Raw genomic sequence first — 21,893 nt, forward strand, 5'->3', positions numbered from 1 at the left:
ATTATAAAAAAAACTGTGATAAACTACTAAGCACAAACAGTAATGTCAAATTTGTATTGTATCTTTCATTGATTCTACCTTAAAGGATTTGGGTACTTTTTCAAAAATGTCCATAGATTTACATTAAACTCACAGGGTTTAAAGATAATGATAAATATGTTTTACTGAAGTGCTGTAGTTTTTTTTAGAAATGAGTAAAACAATGTAATGAAAATACGTTTGTAAATGATTAAAATAATTTTCGTCTCATGAGACGAACATTATTTTCATGACATTGTTTTACTCATTTCCCCAAAACAACAGCACCTCAGCTCGTAATATTTTCAGGGAAGCTTTCTACTATCATTATCTTCCAACTGTGTAAGTTGAGTGTACATCTGTGGACATTGTGTTTTTTGTCCTACAAAAGTTATATAGACCCTTTAAACAGATTTGTTTATAGTTCAACTATAATAACTAGAACTACCGAGTTTAATGATAGTTTTTAAACTTAAAACGTCTTCCGTGTATTAAAAGTTTCAGGAACTAAGCAAAAGCCACTTCTCTTTGTTTTTTCTCTCTCATTGGTAGCGAGGGGATGGGCTTTCCGCCGGGAAAGATATTTTAACTATGTCCCGGTTGTTTGGTTAGAAAGTCGGAATGTATTTTGGTAGTAAAATGAGCCTGGAAACCACGGCTGTGGTTTGGGCTCCAGTTGAGGCTCCGTAAGCCCGAATTGAAAACGAGCACTGTGCTTGTTCAACTGGAACATGGCTGAAGTTGCGACTAGTTTTATCTCGAGTTTAGGACGAGTTACTCATCCTAAATCGTCCTTACTCGTCTTAACCTAGGACTAGCCATACGTGTTTAATATCTCCTAGGACTTATCCTAATTAGGGCTTTTCCTAACTCTTTGTGAAATCGACCCCAGGTGTCATTCAGGTGGGTTGCACCCCGCAATGTAACCATTCTTTATGACTTTTTTTTTTACCAGAAAAGGGATCATAGACAACACCAAGGGGAAAGCCAACAATGTCGCATCAAAAAACAGCCAGTCAGACTGACAGACAGATGGACGAAAATTGGCATTTCAATAGGATATAGAAAAAAAAAACGGTATTTCAATACATTCAATGAAATTTAAAATACAGAACAAAAACATAAAGCAATAAACACATTACTCATGCATTGCCTTCACAGGGCACTTCTGGGTGTTCAAAAAACACTTTTGAAAGCGTTTGTCATGAAATGAGTACGGTTTTTAAGATGTTTGAAAGTGAAACAACAATATTATGCTCCGCACAAAAAAAGAATTGCCGAATGAAATTACGGGGTTTTCCCTTTTATTTATAACGACTGCCCACTTGTTTATGTAAAGGGCGACTACGTTGATTAGGATGCACCAACGTGAAACAAGAGAATGAACACCTCCACAATCTAACCCGGTCTATCTTTAAAGGCAGTGGACACTATTGGTAATTGTCAAAGACTAGCCTTCACAGTTGGTGTATCTCAACTATGCATAAAATAAGTAGCCTGTGACAATTTGAGCTCAATTGGTCGTCGAAGTTGCGAGATAATAATGAAAGAAAAACACCCTTGTTTATATTGCAGATGTTTGATTTCAGGACCTCAAAATCTAATTCTGAGGTCTCGAAATTAAATTAAAATATTTCAGTGGAAAATTGTTTCTTTCTCGAAAACTACATTACTTCAGAGGGAGCCGTTTATAATGTTCTATACTATCAACAGCTATCCATTGCTTGTTGTTCATACCAAGTATTAATTTTTAATGCTTACAATTATTTTTGAGTAAATCACCAATAATGTCCAGTGACTTTAAACAAAGTGGCAAGCTTACCTTGCATTAAACCCATACCCAAAACCTTGACTTTGAGTCAACTGTCAACTCTTACCTTAAATATAGCTAACACAGTAATAACATTGCATGATATTAGAGATGTCGAAATCATAAATATAGTAATAATATAGATACAGGCCTACACAACATTTTCACACTAATATAAACACAGTGGTAAACTGACCTTGCATTAAAGGCAGTGGACACTATTGGTAATTAATCAAAATAATTATTAGCATAAAACCTTTCTTGGTGACGAGTAATGGGGAGAGGTTGATGGTATAAAACATTGTGAGAAAAAAAACGGTTCTCTGAAGTGACATAGTTTTCGAGAAAGAAGTAATTTCCACGAATTTGATTTCGAGACCTCAGGTTTAGAATTTGAGGTCTCGAAATCAACCATCTAAACGCACACAACTTCGTGTTTTTTCTTCCATTGTTATCTCGCAACTTCGACGACCAATTGAGCTCAAATTTTCGCAGGTTTGTTATTTTATGCACATGTTGAGATACACCAAGTGCGAAGACTGGTCTTTGACAATTGTCAAAAGTTTCCTAGGGTTGTTAAGTCTACACGGCAACCTTGACTTTGAGTCAACATTCAACTATCACCAGTAATGTAGCTAAACGCAGTAAAAACATTGTATAATGATAGCGATATTGAAAACACAAATCTAATAATATTATTAATCTAATCCAAATACGATTGTAAAATCAAAATCCTTGAGCCGCGGTTTATAGCCTCTCGTCCTTTATTAAAGGCAGTGGACACTATTGGTAATTGTCAAAGACTAACTAGCCTTCACAGTTGGTGTATCTCAACATATGCATAAAATAACAAACCTGTGAAAATTTGAGCTCAATCGGTCATCGAAGTTGCGAGATAATAATGAAAGAAAAAACACCCATGTCACACGAAGTTGTGTGCGTTTAGATAGTTGATTTCGAGACCCCAAGTTCTAAATCTGAGGTCTCGAAATCAAATTCGTAGAAAATTACTTCTTTGTCGAAAACTATGGCACTTCAGAGGGAGCCGTTTTTCACAATGTTTAATACCATCAACCTCTCCCCATTACTCGTCACCAAGAAAGGTTTTATGATAATTATTACTTTGAGTAATTACCAATAGTGTCCACTGCCTTTAAAGCCATTGGACCCTTTCGGTAGAAAAAAAAAAGTTTACAGATTTACAAATTATTTACAGGGTTTACAGAAGGTAATGGTGAAAGACTTCTCTTGAAATATTAGTCCATGAAATTCTTTACTTTTTGAGAAAACGGTAAAACAATAAAAATTCTCGTTAGCGAGAATTACGGATTTATTTTAAACACATGTCATGACACGGCGAAACGCGCGGAAACAAGGGTGGGTTTTCCCCGTAATTTTCTCTCGACTCCGAAGACCGATTGAGCCTAAATTTTCACAGGTTTGTTGTTTTATATAGAAGTTGTGATACACGAAGTGTGGGACTTGGACAATACTGTTTACCGAAAGTGTATAATGGCTTTAACTCATTTTTATTCGTGTCTGGAAATAAAAAAAACAGTGTGTACCATCGGTGACTGCTCTATATTTCGACAACCCCAACGTTCAGACAACCCTGTGTTCCAGGAGAAACCTGATGATGTACCACTGTAGGGTAGGTAGGGGTTAGGGTAGGGTAGGGGTTAGGGTTAGGGGAAATACACTAGGGGAAGTGTTTTTTCGACTGACCCTATTTATTGTAAAAAAATATATAAAGCATGTAAAATAAATATTAAGACGAACAAGAAAATTCACGTAGACCTATTATACAAGTTTGGGAAAACGCCGTTTGCGACATACAAAAACTCAAGTTTGCGTCAGGGTGACCGTCAATCAGTTTTATAGCAAACAATAAAACTGTCTTCTATTCCAACGATCTATGACAACGACAACAACAAGCAAAACAACAAAGCTACAAAATTCACAACAGAAACACAAAAAAAGAACATGACAACACTCAGTCAATCAATAGATCTATGACAACGACAACAACAAGCAAAACAACAAAGCTACAAAATTCACAACAGAAACACAAAAAAAGAACATGACAACACTCAGTCAATCAATAGGAGACTTTCCAACGCTAGGTGGCAGCAGACTTACCAGGTATTAGTTAATTTCCATTGTTTACGTAGTTCTGAACATGCGCATAATTCTGAGAACGATGGATTCAGCATCAAACTGAGCAAGCGAAAGTACTGTGACGAAATTACCTTTTGATGAATGTGGGTCAGGATTCACCGGACGCTTATTGACAGGTGCGGCAGCCACGTGAGATTTGAGGCCACCATAAGTAGGGTTAATACGTAGGGCCAAGGTGGACAAGGGGAGGCTCGCTTCCCTCACACTTGGGCCTCCGGCCAGGGGGTCTACTGGTTCACTATGAAGGTTTCGAAGGGACAGTTTCAAAGTACCGGAAATTACTTGCAACCGTTTCGAATAATATAGAGAATGATTTTAGGAATACATGGGGCAAAGGTGGACGAATGCTTGTTTCAGTCACACTCTAGGTAGGCCCATCCACCTCCGGCCAGTGGGTTAATACTGGTTCACCGTCTATGAAGGTTTTGAAGGCACAGTTTAAAAGCACCGCAAGTTATTTGCAGACATTCCACATACAGAGAATGATTTTAGGTCACCATATCTAGGGTCAATACATGGGGCCAAGGTGGACCTACCTCCGGCCAGGGGGCTACTGGTTCACTATGGGGGCTTTGAAGAGACAATTTCAAAATATTGTAACCAAGTGGCAAGGAACACAACAATAAAGAAAATACAGGTTTCGGAAACTCCAGATGTAACTGAAACAGTGGTTTATTTTATATTAACAGTTACAGCAAAGCAAAACTACAACAAATTATTATTAAGGTTTTAGATTACAAAGGCTATGAGGCATAAAAGCAAAAAAAAAGTCAAGTCTATCAGCAATTAAAAAGGCTACCGCAAAATAAATGGGGAATGATGTTGTTCCATTCGCACTGAAGGGAGTGGAAAGACGAATACAAAAAAGTATTACACTATACTATACTATACATTAATTCTTAGTTCTTATAAGCAACAATGCATTTCGATTAATGAAATTATCATTTAGAGAACCTCGCAGTTGGAGACGAACACCGTTCGTCGATTACACAACAATTCAACATTATATCTGCTTCGGTGTGCATAACCGGATACATTTTTATATTAAAACAATTTACAGAAAACACAATGAATATTACTCGTACCTCAACAAGTTGCAGGGAAGGGTTTAACTATATTGCCAGAGGAGTAGACTTGAGAGACATCAAAAATGGATATATACCAGCTGGAAATTAAAGGAACACGTTGTCTTGGATCGGTCGAGTTGGTATTTGAAAAGCGTTTGTAACCGTTTGTTATAAAATGCATATGGGTACAAAGATGTTGTTAAAGTAGAGTACAATGATCCACACAAACATGCCTCGAAAATGCGCGGTTTTCCTTTTACCTCGTCGACTAACACGGTCGGCCATTTATGGGAGTCAACTTTTTGACTCCCATAAATGGCCGACCGTGTTAGTTCGCAAAGGCAAAGGAAAACCACGCATTTTCGAGGCAGTAAATAATACTACATTTCATTGGTGGATAAATGACTGTTCTTCACATTAAATCCACAAGTGTTTATAACCAGAAATATCACACCGACCCTAGAAATAGAGTCAACTTGGCACATAATTCATTTTAACGCAATACTACAGCCCAATCTGCAGTGGCTGTCTGCAGAAAATGATGTTTAGTGGAACAAGATGTACAGTTATCAAAGCGATAAGCAATGAAAATCTACGCTCAACAAGTTGCACAATATTGAATGATAAAGCAATGGAAATCTACACGCTCAACAAGTTGTCTAAATATGCTTTATATCAAGTAAAGCAATTCCAATATTGAATAGTAATAATTTGCAACTTACTCAGAAACTTCGATGAAATGATGATAGCGAATTTCGTTGGGCTGTGGCATGGAGTTATTTGACATTAATTTGTTGACAGATAATACAACTTAATTTAACTAAAGTTGTGAACCAAAAATAACGGAAAGAACGAAGACTTGGAACACGTCTTGCCGCTGTCGCTTCTTGTGCAGCCAAGCGCTGCCAGTGCAGTATAGCTCCGCGCCACACCCTGAACGCCTCAGCGAACTGGAAGTATTCTTTATAAATTGAAGTTACTTATAAGGAAAGGAGTTCGGTGAATTAAAGTAACTACGTAAACAAATGACTGGGTACTCCAAGTCGGTTGGTAGCAATATCGGAAATAATTATTTGCATATTTAAGACTTTTGTTAAACGCACCAGGGGTGGATTTCACAAAGAGTTAGGACTCGTCTTATCTCGAGTTAGGATCAGTTACTCGTCCTAACTTAGGACTATCCATGCAATTTGTATATCTCCTAGGACTAGTCCTAACCTAACTCTTTGTGAAATCGACCCCTGGACCCCTTTGGTAATAATTGCCAAGAGACGCAGGGACTTGAACCCACACTCTGCTGATCAGACACACCAGAGGTGGAGTCTAGTGCAATTGACACACATTTGTTAATTGTCAAAGACAAGTATTCTCACTTGGTGCATCCCAACATTCGCATAACATAAACAAATCTGTGAACATTTTGAATCAATATTGGTCATCAAAATTGCAAGAGAACAATGACAGAATAAACACCCTTATTGCACAATGTGTGTGTGCTTTCAGATGCAAAAAGAGTCTTAACATTTTAGTGAGAAATTTGATTTTTCGCAAAAACTACGTTTTACTTCAGAGGGAATCTTTTCTCACAATGTGTTATATACTACCAACAGCTCTCCATTCGTTACCAGGTAAGTTTGTAATGCTACAAATCATTTTGAGTATGCGCAATGTTGCATTTTAAGAATGCTTTGCTTTATTTAGTCGGGAATGTTTGCCCACTAACATTCATGACGTTTGTAAAAATGCATCAGTCATTTTTGATGATTCGCGGTGCTCATTCGAAGCTTCCTTACTTTTCTGTTTGTCCGTCAGAGTAAACATTGATTCTCACGGTCTTAATTATGGACTCAGGTTGCTGAGGGTCAAAATGATAATAATTATTGAAAGTGTGCCGATATTGAGGAATGTGAGACGGAACCTGACAAAAGTGTGTGGCAAGCTTAAGGCGAAGACGTATTTTGGATTATGACGTTGTCACGTTTTATTGGCCGACTATTAAAACAATAATTCTCCAATCCAAAATTGACAGGAAACGGTTTTAAAATGTTGATAACAATATTATTAAAATTATGTGTCAATACCATTGAGGAACGTGAGACCTGACAAAATGTACACTGTAAAAAATATCCGTGAAATTTACAGCACCCATAGCTGCCAGGTAAAGTGCCGTAAAATTTACAGTGGAAGTTTTGTAATTATTGTGCCTTAAAGGGGTATAGTTTGCAAAACTTCTACCGTGAAATTTACGGCACTTTACCTGGCAGCTAGCTGCCAGGCGAAGTGCCGGAAATGTGACCCGTTTCTTTTTGTTTCCAGTGTAGGGTAAACTAACCGAATAAGACGTGCAGTAACCGTGAACTGTTCAGAAAAGTGGATCAACTAACCCGCCCACGCTCTGCAAAGGTTCTTCCGAGTAATCATGGCAGTGCAGTTCCTCTTCCTGAGCGGTTCATTCAATTCTTTGCTGAAAAAGTCAACAAGATAACTGCAGAATTGCAGTCATCTTCACCTACTGACACTGATCGACTTCCTGAACACCAGACAACTTTTTCATTTGACAAATTTAAGCGTGTCACTGAAAAAGAAGTCTTGAAAGTTATCACTAACTCTACTTCAACGACGTGTAATCTTGACCCGATCCCAACTCACCTGCTAAAGAAATGTCTTCATGAACTAACACCTATCATTACTTTTGTTATCAATGAGTCATTTAATAGTGGTTGTTTTCCTGAAAAATTCAAACTTGCAAACATTGTACCAATTCTCAAAGGCTTGAAATGTGATTCTGATGTACTTAATAATTACCGCCCTATTGCAAACTTGAAGTTCTTTGCTAAGACATTAGAAAGAATGGCAGCTTTACAGTTGCAACGGTACTTAAATGATCATGAACTCCACGCAAAATTTCAATCTGGGTACAGATCATTCCATAGTGTTGAAACTGCCTTACTGCGAATAACAAATGATGTATTGTTGACACTTGATAAGGGCGAGGAAGTCATACTTGTCCTCTTAGACTTCTCGTCTGCGTTTGACACCATCAAGCATGATGTCTTGCTGCAACGATTGTCGCAAAGGTTTGGTATTCGCAGTAAGGCACTCGACTGGATTGAGTCTTGTCAAATCGTAACCACACTGTTGTTATAGGAAATGAACAATCGTCAAGTTATTGTATTGCTCAAGGGGTACCTCAAGGTTCTGTGCTAGGCCCCCTGTTGTTTACACTGTACACTGCTCCACTAGAGTCACTAATTGACAATCATAATGTTCATAATGTTCTACGCTGATGACACTCAATTGTATATTGCATTTAAACATTCAGAAGCATGTGATGTTATTACTCAGATGGTTGACTGTGTTCAAGCAATTAAGGAATGGTCTCAAATCAACGGTCTTAAGCTCAATAGCAACAAGACTGAATTCCTTCACATATCTTCCCGTTTTCGTTCCACAGATCACATATCATTCATTGATTTAGATGGCACACAGGTTAATTCTGTCAGGAAGTGTCGTAATTTGGGTGCAATATTTGATGATAATTTCACTATGGACAGTTTTGTTTCACAGAAATGCAGATCAGCATCTTTTGCACTTCACAAAATCGGGAAAATTCGCAACCTGATAGATAAACACACCACTGAACGCTTGATTCATGCTTTTGTGGTGTGTCATCTTGATTTTTGCAATAGCCTCCTTTCTGGGATCTCGGCTCGTCAAGTGCAGAAGATGCAGGTTGTGCAGAACTCTGCAGCTCGTCTTATTTATCGTATTAGGAAACATGAACCTGTGTCTGTTATTCTAAGAGACTTACACTGGCTACCTATTCACTCTCGCATTTCATTCAAAATATTGTTGTTAGCATATGAATGTTTTTATGATTTTGCGCCTCCTTATTTGACAGAGCTGTTAACATTGTACACACCTTCTAGAAATCTTCGTTCTAACAAGAAAAAGTTGTTTGTTATTCCACCAGTGATAACCAAATCATATGGTGAACGCAGCTTCGTTCACACTGCCTCAACCATGGAACAATCTCCCGGAACACATAAAAAACATTGATTCCATTATTAGGTTTAAGATTGCTTTAAAGACGCACTTATTTATCATTTAATTCATCCATTTTATTTGTTACCCAGTACGTCTTGTCTTTGTATTCTGTTGTGTTTTTCTCAGAAGCGCTTAGGGACATGTTTGATTTATATGTGTTATGCGCTATATAAGAATGGTTAATTATTTATTATTTTAATTATCAGCATAAAACCTTTCTTGATTACAAGTAATGGGGAGAAGGTGATGGTATAAAAAGTTGTGAGAAACAGCTCCCTCTGAAGTGAGGTAGTTTTTGAGAAAGAAGTAATTTTCCACGAGTTTAGAATTTGTAGTTTCGAAATCAAGCATCAGAAAGCACACAACTTCGTGTGACAAGGGCGTTTTTTTCTTTCATTATAATCTCGCAAATTCGACGACCGATTGAGCTCAAATGTTCACAGGTTTGTTATTTTATGCATATGTTGAGATACACGGACTTTGAATACTAGTCTTTGACAATTACCAATAGTGTTCACTGTCTTTAATGGGCACCGTATAACTTCTCCATAGTCAAACTCACCGCAGTTATAGTACATCCTGAGCCTCAATACATCCTTATCACTCAGTTTGTTGTGTCGTCCCAACTCCGGGGACTCCACATTCGTTGCGATCGTTTTCCTTGCTGTATTTGTACTGAAAGCAAAGGCACCGTAGTGCATTATAGAAGAATAGTTGTAGGTTGTGTTTAGAAGGTCAACGAAGCTCTCATTCCACTTCTTAAATTCGGGTTTTCGATCTGAAAAAGAAAAGACAAAAGAGTAACTTTAAGTTAAAAGCATTGGACACTATTGGTCATTACTAAAAAATAACTATTAGCATACAAATTTACTTGGTAACAAGCAACGGAGAGCAGTTGGTAGTGTATGACATTGTGAGAAACGGCTCCCTCTAACAAGTAACGTAGTTTTTGAGAAAGAGGTAGTTTCTCACCCAAATAATACAATATTTCAACCGACAGAAGCCTTTTATTGTGCATCTCAAAAGCACACAACTTTGTGCACCATGCTTGTTTTTCTGTCATTATTCTCTCGCAACTTCGATGACGAACCGAAATGATGAGTCCAAATTTTTACTGGTTTGTTATCATTTTGATGCATATGGATATGTTGAGATACACCAAGTGAGAATACTGGTCTTTGACAATTACCAAACGTGTCCAGTGTCTTTAACCACCTTCTTGAGCGAAATTATTTGCACATGAATGCTACAAAAAGAGTTCATCATTTAATTGGACCGTCACCAGCATTGCACGTCTAAACATTCAAACATTTAAAGGCAGTGGACACTATTGGTAATTACTCAAAATAAATATCATCATAAAACTTTTCTTTATTACAAGTAATGGGGAGAGGTTGATAGTATAAAACATTGTGAGAAACAGCTCCCTCTGAAGTGACGTAGTTTTTGAGAAAGAGGTAATTTTCCACGAATTTGATTTCGAGACCTCAAGTTTAGAATTTGAAGTCTCGAAATCAAGCATCAGAAAGCACACAACTTCGTGTGACAAGGGTGTTTTTTCTTTCAATATTATCTTGGAACTTCGACGACTGATTGAGCTCAAATGTTCACAGGTTTGTTATTTTATGCATATTATGTTGAGATACACCGACTGTGAAGACTAGTCTTTGACAATTAGCAATAGTGTCCACTGTCTTTAAATAAAGATAAATAAATAAAATGTTTGGCTGCTATGTTTTACCCGTTAGTATATTCCTCCACTTGATTGTGACGTAGCTTCTCCTGTCTGGTCTGCTATGTTCGTGAAGGAAGCCCAAAGTGTGCATCAATTCGTGTAGAACGACCCTCAGCTCAAGACAACCATAGGGAGATAAAGACATCAGCTGGTCTCCACCACGACGACCGACTTCGCTCCAGTTTCTTAAGAAATGAAGTCAAAGTTAGTGAAACAACTGTGGACCATGTTTTCATAACATGCAGGTATAGGCTGTATGATTGATACGTTGTATACAGTTAACATTGCATTTATACAGAATTATCATTGTAGTATCCAATCCAAAAGACAAAGCAATTATGATAGTAAATCATAGCTTAAGGACACATGTGCCACGACCGGGACTCGAACCCTAACCGTCTGCTGATCAGAAACACCAGAGCTCTATAAACCGCCATGGGAAAGTGTTGATAGAGGAAAGTGTTTCTGATCAGCAGAGTGTGGGTTCGAATCCCTAGCTGTGACACTTGTGTCATTGAGCAAGACACTTAACCATTGCTTCGTCCTTCGGATGGGACGTAAAGCCGTTGGTCCCATGTGTTGTGTCACGCATGTAAAAGAACCCAGTGCACTTATCGAAAAGAGAAGGGGTTCGCCCCGGTGTTCCTGGTTGTAGCACCTTGTAAACCCTTATAAGGTGCTAAATAATTGGGTCTCAGAATTCATCACTGCAATAACTTATCTTTCTGAAAGTTTGTATATACTCAGCGCCTTGAGTACCTTGTTTGGTAGATACGTGCGCTATATAAGACTTCGATATTATTATATTATACTATTATTGATAGAGGAATGCCCGTCTGTTAAAAACTAGAGGGTGCTTAGTATAATTTGTATGGACTGATTTTGGAAATCATGGAGCTCCTGGTAGATGGGTTTGCTTCATGACGGGTGGTCTTCAAAAAAAAAATGCAAAATGAAACGTATGACGAGTTTAAAGTATCGTTCTTTTTTCTGTTCTTGATTTGTTTTCCCCTTCCAATTTGTATGCATTTTTCATTGAATGACCTTTGATCATAACAAAATTTTATGAAATTGCTAATGTTGACTTACTCATCGCCGAGTGTGATTTTCAAGTAGTCGACTTCGTCGCTATGCTCGACAAACCGAATGCATGTGTGATTGTGAAAATGCTCCATCGCGGTCCGTATGGATTGCCGTTGCGTTTCACCTATTGAGATACAAAACAAAGTGGGAATTGTTTTTCAATTAGCCATTTGCGAGTTAGATAGGAATATGCCTAAAGTTTTGTACAACGACCAATAATCACAAGTAGGTTTTATTTGAATTCCTCGGACTAACCATGTGAACTTTGTTTGCAATAAGTGTGACCTTGTATATTATTTGATTATTCTGGAAGCTGGACAAGTTTTGAGGTGTGCCCCCTTTCATCATATCGAAAGTTGATAAGAACAGTGCAATCTCCATAAAATATAAGATTTTGTGATTTCTTCCATTCGGCTGTGTACAAATCGTGCCTGCAGGAAGTCCAGGCTCTGTGGCTCTTTTGTAAACCTGTGATGTCACAGGTCAAATCGTCTATAGATACAGTTGCTATATATGTGGAATGGTTCGAGTCAAGCCTTTGCCACCTCATTATGAGCAAACCCTGGTACCGTTGTGCGAATGGGTGTTCATCGTCTCTTACGAACTACTGAAAAGCTTGCCACTAATGTGATTATAGCAATTGTCGCGATAGTCTGAGGAATTCAAATTTGTGACCCACTCTGTGAAAATATAATTAAAAAATTCTTTAGTCTAACTTATGGTAGTTTAAAACATCACTTTACTTGTAATTCGTTTTTAACAAAAAATGATATACTGGCTAATCTCAAATGGGAGTAACGCAGCAACGCGGTACACCCCAAAGCTAAGACATTCCAAATAACTGCTGCTGGTGTGTTCTTTCCAGCCATGCATGTAACTCAATTTTTAAAATTGTCAACTTCTGACTCATTTTCACAGAGCGGGTCACATTTAGGTGGTAACTTGTGATCAAGCACGTCACTCAACGTTAACACACAAATTAATGTCGAGTTGAATTGATTTGACTAAGACATTTGCCGAAGCCGTGGATTCCAAAAGGTGTAAAAATCGTGACCAATGTATGGTGGCCCTGAAGGAACATCATCTATCGCAAATTTGTGCGCAAACGTAATGCGCATTCGCAAAAAAATAAATTAAGAAAAAGCAATACGTAAAGTTCTTTTATGCCGAAAAACTATGCGATATCACAATGTATGCGCACATATTAATTGCGTAATGTCGTGACCCTTCAGGGCTACCATACATTTTCTATTTCAAACTGGTGAAGGGAACCATTGCGTTTGTTTAATACTTACTGAAGTCACCGTGTAGTTCGTAGGGTACCGTTGCATTGGGCCATCTCTTGGATTGATCCCGTAAGGCCTTTCTCTTTTCGATATCATGCTGCAAATATTGAGTGAAAGATATCCACACATTGATTAGTATTGTGCAATTATTACATTATATTATATTATTGTATCTGTGGTTGTACAATTGGAATTTAAATTTCATGCATTTTACTTGATGAATCAAGTAATTCAAATAAATTCAATTCAGTTCAATTATGTCACTCATTGTGGGTCAACCCTGTAATTAAATTCGCGTCACCAGGGGTCGATTTCACAGTCCTATAGGACATTAAAAACTTAAGGCTAGTCCTATCGTTAAGACGAGTAAGTCGTCCTAACTCGAGATAAGGCTATTCTGTAGTCTTTGTGGATTTCACAAAGAGTTAAGACTAGTCTTATAATTATCTCGAGTTAGGGCGAGCTATCTTACCACTAGCCTTTAGTTTGGTATGGAGTTTATCGCTCAGTGAGCGTTTTTGTTTTTAATCGATGTCCTGCAAACTGTGTAATCGTTTTTCACTCTGACCCGATGGTCAATCGATCTCAAACTTCTATAGGTTTGACAAATTTATGTAATGGTGAATTACATACAGTGCTTACACTGCCAGCAACTGTTTTGTTATAAAAAAACAAATTCTGCATTATTTCTTTTAATGGTGCGGAAATGCAGTGTTTATGTTATTTTTTTCAATCAGGAAGAGGCTATTGGTATTCCAAGACACGGTACTTCCGTTCATCGTTTCAATAATTGACCTTTCAAATGACCTCACCTCGGATGGAACTTCCGGTAGGGTGGACTTCAATGACGTCATGTTTTCCGATGGTGACGCAATTGCAATGGGTTTGCTGATCTGATAAAAGAGAGTGGGACGTTTATGGTTAAAACATGGTACAAGTAAAAGGAAAAGTATATATTATTTTTTCAACCGTTGGGATGTTTTGATTCTATACTATGTAGCCGTACACAATAAAACTAACCCATGAAAATTTCATTTCTAAATAAAATTCGTGTTTTTAAGATCGCCAAAAATCCGGCGCGAATTATAATGTCCACATAAGGAATACTAATTCCTATAGGAATAAGCCTTCTGTTCATGTTCCCTTCTTCTCGTTTCTTTTTCTTCGTTTTGAAATGTCTCTCAAAATGCATTTATATAAAGTTGCTGTACTTATAACCACGAAAGTTTGTTTATTGCCTTTCATCAAAAACGTACCGACCCTAAAGACAAGTATTATTTTTTATTTTATTATTATTATTATTATTTTTTTTTTCTGCAATGGAGACATGCATCTCCTTTTATTACATTCCATCAAAAACCTTTCAACAAAAAACAACAACACTACATAACAGATCAATGATTAAAAGACCATTATATATACAAAACTAAAAAGAAAAATACAAAACAAGAGGACTTAGAACGAAAATACAACTTTTTCCCCAATCATGTGGCACAAAGCCTGGTTTTTACAAAACAATTCAACAAAATCATCATCATTAAGTCTTTGTTTTTCCAAAAGAATTATTCGTTTAAGTTTGTGCTGGAACAACTTCAACAATTTTTTATCAGAGACCGGATTGATTGCAGGGAGATTTCTGCATCTGGAGTTCCAGATAGTTCTGTGAAGTTTAGCTATTAGGAACAAACATAATGTTGTCAATTTGTTTGCCGTATCCCAATATTTTGTTACTATCGTTGAGATAAAAGTGTTTATTACCCTTATACTTACGAAGAACATATTCCAAAAATAACCAAGAAGTCCAAGTACATTTACAATATATAAAAACGTGTTCTATAGTCTCTTCCTCTTGTTTACATAAACCACATTGATTGTCCTTAGGTTCTATTTTTTTCATTTTCTGTAAAACATCACAAGTAGGAAGAATGCGATGTCGCAACCGAAACCAGAGATCTCTATCGTCATAATCAATACTTTGGGTGTTAGCTTTTTTCCAAACCTCTTTCCAGTCAATAATGTTTTGACGAATGTTAAGCTTAATTGGCCAGGTCTTTTCAACAATTGGCTGAACAAAGCGGTCTATAACCATGCTCTTATAAATAGTTTTCACAGTAGTATCTGAAACATGAACACTCTCATCATTATTTTCAAAATGCAACATACTACTGACGTGACGTGCTGGACCTTCTCTGTTTTCTGTTAACAAATCATCACTTACATGTTTCCTTAAACCTGACATAATTTTCCCTGCATTAATTGGTTTGATGTGACATTTCTTGGCCAATTCCTGAGCAGTTAGATGGTTGCATAATTGATGACATGTTTCAGACATACCATACCATGCTGTTTCAAGATTTTAGTATCCATTTTTTGGTCTGTATTGGTAATGACAGTATTGTTCCACAAAGGTATTTCAATGGCTTCATTAATACAAGTCACGTTTGGTTTCATCACACCATTGGCCTTTTGAAAGGCCAGCACAAGCTCTCTATAAAAAAAGGGCAATTTAGAGCCAATAACATTGGTATCAATTATTATTATTATTATTATTATTATTATTATTATTATTATTATTATTATTATTATTATTATTATTATTATTATTATTATTATTATTGATTTTTTTTTGTGGGGGTGGGTGGGGGGGGGGGGGGGGGGGGGTGAACACACACTCTGCCATATACCGGGCATGTTACAGGATGGTATACAAACAATTGCCATCCCATTGAGAGGCTTACAGTGTCATCGTTGTACTCGTGCTGAGACATGCTCAGGACTACTGGTATATTACCGGAATTAGTCACGCGGAAGCCTATCCTATAATACAAACACTCTTAAATATCGTGGGTAGAACTCTTTCTGATGCTATGTTTTCACACTTCCTATGTTTTGATTCTTCCTTCCTTCCTATATAGATAATTGCTTCAGCATACGCAAGAAACATCACCAACAGAAAATGGGGGGAAAAAGGCTCAAATCCTGTCTAAAGTAGTAAACTTAAAACAAATTATTATTTGTTTGATTTGTTTTAACGTCTGTAGTCAATAATAATAATATCCGTGTTAGTCTGTATCTTAAATAAAACAAGGCACAATGTGGTAATAATTAAATAATTAAATAATTAAAAGCAATGGACACTATTAGTAATTACTCAAAATAATTACTAGCATAACACCTTACTTGGTAAAGAGTAACGGGGAGAGAGGTTGATAGTATAAAACATTGTGAGAAACGGCTCCCTCTGAAGTAATGTAGTTTTCGAGAAAAAAAAACAATTTTCGACGAATTTGATTTCGAGACCTCAGGTTTAGAATTTGAGGTCTCGAAATCAAACATCTGACAGCACACAACTTTGTGTGACAATTGTGTTTTTTCCTTCCATTATTATCTCGCAACTTCGACGACCAATTGAGATCAAATTTTCACAGGTTTGTTATTTTATGCATATGATGAGATACACCAAGTGATAAGACTGGTCTTTGGCAATTACCAAAGGTGTCCAGTGTCTTTAATTACAAAACGGATTGCATGAACCTTCGAAGTCTTTCTTGTTTTGTTCGGGTTAGATCACTGAAAGCGAAGTTCTGTGAAATCAATGAATAGCGAACATTGCGAACTTTGGAGGCTAGATAGGCATGATTAAGGGAATCAATGTGTGGTGAAGAGGTTTCAAACTAGTGGTTTAACAAGAAAAAGTTGTTTGTTATTCCACCAGTGATAACCAAATCATATGGTGAACGCAGCTTCGTTCACACTGCCTCAACCTTATGGAACAATCTCCCGGAACACATAAAAAACATTGATTCCATTATTAGGTTTAAGATTGCTTTAAAGACGCACTTATTTATCATTTAATTCATCCATTTTATTTGTTACCAAGTACGTCTTGTCTTTGTATTCTGTTGTGTTTTTCTCAGAAGCGCTTAGGGACATGTTTGATTTCTATGTGTTATGCGCTATATAAGAATGGTTAATTATTATTATTATTATTAATATAGGCTTATGACGTCGACACGTTTCATTTTGCTGAATAATAATAAATTAACTCTCCTGGGTCCTCTCCAGTCCAAAACTTGACAGGGGATGGTTTTGCAATGTTGCTTTATTGCGTCTCAAATTATTTTCATATTTTTGGGTTGGGAAAGAGATAAAAAAGTGAAGGGTGCAATGAAGGAACTTACTGACTGTTAATGTTTGGATAGGGGTTGGTGGGGGAGGGGGCAGCCTGGGGGAGCAGTTTTGCAAGCATGGAGCAGAGTACGCCGCGGCGTGGAGTGGGACCGAAAATTTAGAAAGTACACTTTGGGATAGTTCTCTTCAATTTAAGGTAGATTCGGAATGTAACATACTGTCTATCATACAGGCAAAACTAAGCCGTAAAATTTACACGTAGAAAAAAACCCTGATAATATAGTTTTGCTGTTCCGGTAACGACGTGTGAAAACAACCAATTTGAGCTTTATCTTAAAATGGTGCGACCAAAGATCAAACCATGGGTGCGTTCGTTTAGCTTCCCTGGGTCGACCCAGGCCGGGGTCGACCCAGGGAAGCTAAACGAACGCACCCAATAATGCTAGCGGCTCTGTTGTGGGCAGACTATTTACTGCCCTCTGTTGGCAACTCACAATTAATAATAATGCTTCATCGTGGCAATACGTGTTATCTTGAGGATGATAATTCTAAACTTCAGAATAAATCAAGTCGCTATCAGAAGTAGGCTAGATTGTGCACAGTTCGCCATAATGAGGGAAAGAATCTCCAGCCAGTCACCACAGGCCTAAATCCAACTTTGCTATAAATTAATTAGATGAAACATCTAGAAGGTATATCCCCTATTGTGTTATTTTGACTACAACCCGTATTTTCTTTCTCATAGCACCATGCGGCTCTGCATCTGGAGTCGCTATAGCGCCCGCTGTTGTTACAGGGGTGGATTTCACAAAGGTAGTCCTAATAGAGATAGGACCAGTCCTAAGTTAGGATGAGTTACTGGTCCTAACTTAGGACTGGTCCTAACTCTTAGCATTGCCTAGGACTAGTCCTATGTTAGGACTACCTTTGTGAAATCCACCCCAGGTTTCATGAACGAACGCCCAAGCCATTTTTAGTTTATCGGGTGGGTTTTCCCCAAAAAGATAATAGGTGATTGTAAAACTTAAATACTAGGTGTAAATATTACTTCAGTTACAAATCATCCTGAGAAATATCATTCTCTGGAATTCTACTCAATTTTGTTTTTAATTATCTAACCTTACAAGGCAAGGCGACCCACACAAGCAGTCAACAGGCGAGCACCCGCGTTACATACATTTCGTACATTTCGGGACAGGTTGTCGAGAAAAGTAAACAGTGCTCAATGAAGATCACTGAAATGAAGATCACTGATGTAAAAAGAAAAAAGAAGAAAAAAAAAAAAAAATGCTTTTTATAATTTCGTTTGAATGAGCTTAGAATTTTATTATGATTCTTTGTATAAAATATAAAACAATAAAACAGTGGGTTACCTTGAAAATAAAAGATGTGTGTTTAACCAGGCATAACTTCCATGAAGTAGACCTACCAAAAATACAATAAACTACACATAGACAATAAACTACGACTACGCAACCTGCAGCGTTGAGAGCGTTAAAGATGCTTTGTCAGATTTTTGGCCGATTTGACCCAAACATTTTGATTTAAAATTCAATAGGTATTTTGATGGGGGTCGTAAATGTTACAAGCTTTCATTTGAGCCATAGCATCTTTAAAGGGAAACTGCTTCATTTGGGTAACAATGTTAACAATATTGCCAGGTGTTACAACTTCCTATTCATATAATAGTTTTAAAATGAGCGTCCACGATTGTGTGTCCACTATTGCGTTCATTGAAGTAACGAAGCGTAACGGTCAACCACTAAAACGACCAGTCATGGTTGACTAATCAAGTTTGACGACTCGGGTTTATAACTTCTTGATAACTAGAAACCGCGTCCCTTATAGTGCATTACAATAACACGGCACGAACCCCCAGTGATTCGACGGTGGTCAGAAAGAACACGCCAAAACCATAGATCATTCGTTTCACTCTAGCGTTTAAAAACGTATTCAATGTACAAGCGTCGGAAGGAGTAAACAAGAGTCAAACAAGCAAAATTGACCGTGCTTTACCAGCACAATTTTCTGTTAAAGGCAGTGGACACTATTGGTAATTGTCAAAGACTAGCCTTCGCAGTTGGTGTATCTCAACATATGCATAAAATAACAAACCTGTAGAAATTTGAGCTCAATCGGTCATCAAACTTGCGAGAAAATAATGAAAGAACAAAACACCCTTGTCACACAAAGTTGTGTACGTTTAGATGGTTGATTTCCAGTTCTAAACTTGAAGTCTCGAAATCAAATTCCTGGAAAATTACTTCTTTCTCGAAAACTATGGCACTTCAGAGGGAGCCGTTTCCCACAATGTTTTAAACCATCAACCTCTCCCCATTACTCATTACCAAGAAAGGTTTTATGCTGATAATTATTTTGAGTAATTACCAATAGTGTCCACTGCGTTTTAACCTCACCGGAGAAACATGGGGCGGGTAGCCTCTTTTTTCTTTCAGTGAGTGGTCTGTGTTTTTTGCACGTTGATTACGTTGGAAATAAGTGTACTGCTTTAAGGACACAGGTGCCACAACCGAAATTCGAACCCACACTCTGTGCCGACAACAAATATGCTACTATTTACTTATCAAAACACAAATTAAAACAGCCATTTTACTTTTGGCGTAAGCGTAGCACATACAAACTGTGTAGAAATAAATGACTAAACATGATGCAGGTAAACTTGACCAGTCGGTCACAACACCAACATTTTGTAGAATGCGTTCTCTTTGCGTCGTGATCGTTATCGTTTTGGTTTATCGCTGCAGTGCAACTGGCCCTTTAAAATTACTTGTTTAAAGGTAAGGTACACGTTTGGTAATTACTCAAAACAAATATTAACTTAAAACTGACTTGGCAACGAGCATTTGAGAGCTGTTGATAATTTAAAACATTGTGAGAAACGGCTCCCTCTGAAGTAGCATATAGATTTTGAAATAGAGGTAATTTCTCACTAAAATAATAAAAGTCTTTTATTTCTGTCTGAAAGCACACAAATTCGTCCAACAATGGTGTTTTTACTTTCATCAATTTCTCCCAACTCCGATGACCAATTGAGCTCAAATTTTCACAGGTTTGTTATTTTATGCATAATTATGTTGAGATACACCAAGTGAGAACACTGGTCTTTGACAATTGCCAATATACCTTCTGTTTTAGATTTTTTTTTTAATATTTCTGCAAAAAAAGAAAAGAAAAGAGAAAAACAAATGTCGCCAATGCACAACCCCTCCATGACCCATGTGTTTATAAACCAAATGTTATTTCCATCTGTATCTCTGGGGTGATGTACATCATGGCATAGTGGAATGCAACTAACGAGGGCGAGTTTAACGTGAGTAAACTTTACACTTCAGTCCAGTCTACCGCCAATACAGACACACAATACACTAGTACGAAGCCCCCGAGCAAATACAATCAAAGTTACCCGTAGCACTATAAAGCATAATGGGCAGAAAAGTCAACAAGAATTTCGGTATTCAATAGAGAGGCTTCAAAAGATGACATGTACACCGAGTTTCAACAGGTAAGGGGTTTAAAACGCGGAACGGATAAGTTGGCTGGGGAAACTTATCTTATTTACTTAAAATAATCTAGGCTTCCAATTGTTGTTTATAGGTCCTTTGATATTTTTGTCTTAAAAGGCAGTGAACACTATTGGCAATTACTCAAAATATTTGTTAGCATAAAAACTTACTTGGTAACGAGTAAATAAAAATAAACTACAGCGTTTATAAACAGCACTTTACTGAGAAAGAGAAACATTCAAAGGCGCCGAGTAATGGGGGGGGGGCTGACAGTATCCATTAAGGTATCCATAATCAACTTACGATGACTGGTTGCACCGGGCCCCAATTTCATGGCTCCGCTTACCGTAAGCACAGAATCGGCGCTTTCGGAAGCGTATTTCACGGGTTAGCGGCAAATTTGGGCTTCTGCGCATGCGTACTCCACGTATAGGCATTCTACGCTTACACGACTATAGCGCAGAAATTCGGCGCTTGCATGTAAGCGGGGAATCGCGATCGTTAGCACAGAGTTCGGCGGTAAGCAGAGCAATGAAATTGGGCCCAGGTACTTTAGTCCAGTTTTGCTTGGCCAAGGGATACCCATTTTACATTACATATTCACAAAAGGTAACAGCGATTGGCGACCATTTTGGAAATTATGGCCGAACAGTACTTGTGTCAAAGGATTGCTCTATCGCGTCGGTCAGCGATGCTTCCTGTCTGCCATGGTTTTTTCCAAACCTCGGATTTGGCTCCAGCTCCAGGCTCTGTTTGACGCTGGGAAGACCGTGTAAAATTATGTATACACTGCTCCAAAATAGACGATGGAGCCTAAGCTGGAGCTGGTTCCCAAAAGTCGAGGTTTGGAAAACGCCCTACAAGTCACGTTTGTTTTGTATCATAGAAGGCACAATGCATACCCATATTGGACTGGACTATCCTTCCATTTTAAAAGTTTACATCCCGCCCACCAAATGAAGTGCGATTTCTTTCAAAGATACTCCTCATTATACGAGTTTGTGTTGACAATAG

At 37.6% G+C, this 21,893-nt stretch overlaps 1 protein-coding gene across 1 annotated transcript; it reads right to left on the reverse strand.

The window, feature by feature from the left end:
• Window positions 1-8,113: 8,113 nt before the first annotated feature.
• LOC117288858 (zinc metalloproteinase nas-4-like) lies at window positions 8,114-15,992 on the reverse strand. Its single transcript, XM_033769712.1, has 7 exons — window positions 15,963-15,992; window positions 14,037-14,117; window positions 13,234-13,321; window positions 11,945-12,062; window positions 10,862-11,040; window positions 9,683-9,898; window positions 8,114-8,208 (listed from the first exon to the last, which is right to left on the reverse strand). Exons 1-7 carry the CDS (start codon window positions 15,990-15,992, stop codon window positions 8,114-8,116), a joined length of 807 nt encoding a protein of 268 aa, XP_033625603.1.
• Window positions 15,993-21,893: the final 5,901 nt, after the last annotated feature.

The sequence above is a fragment of the Asterias rubens genome, chromosome 4, assembly GCF_902459465.1.
Source record: "Asterias rubens chromosome 4, eAstRub1.3, whole genome shotgun sequence".
In the NCBI taxonomy this organism is placed as follows: domain Eukaryota; kingdom Metazoa; phylum Echinodermata; class Asteroidea; order Forcipulatida; family Asteriidae; genus Asterias; species Asterias rubens.

Coding starts and splice junctions, on each gene's coding strand:
- LOC117288858 (XM_033769712.1), bottom strand. CDS start 15,992: ATGTCTCAGCACGAGTACAACGATGACACT. Junction 12,063..13,233: donor CGAACTACACGGTGACTTCA/GTAAGTATTAAA, acceptor GTATCTCAATAG/GTGAAACGCAACGGCAATCC. Junction 9,899..10,861: donor GTGGAGGAATATACTAACGG/GTAAAACATAGC, acceptor TTTCTTTTTCAG/ATCGAAAACCCGAATTTAAG.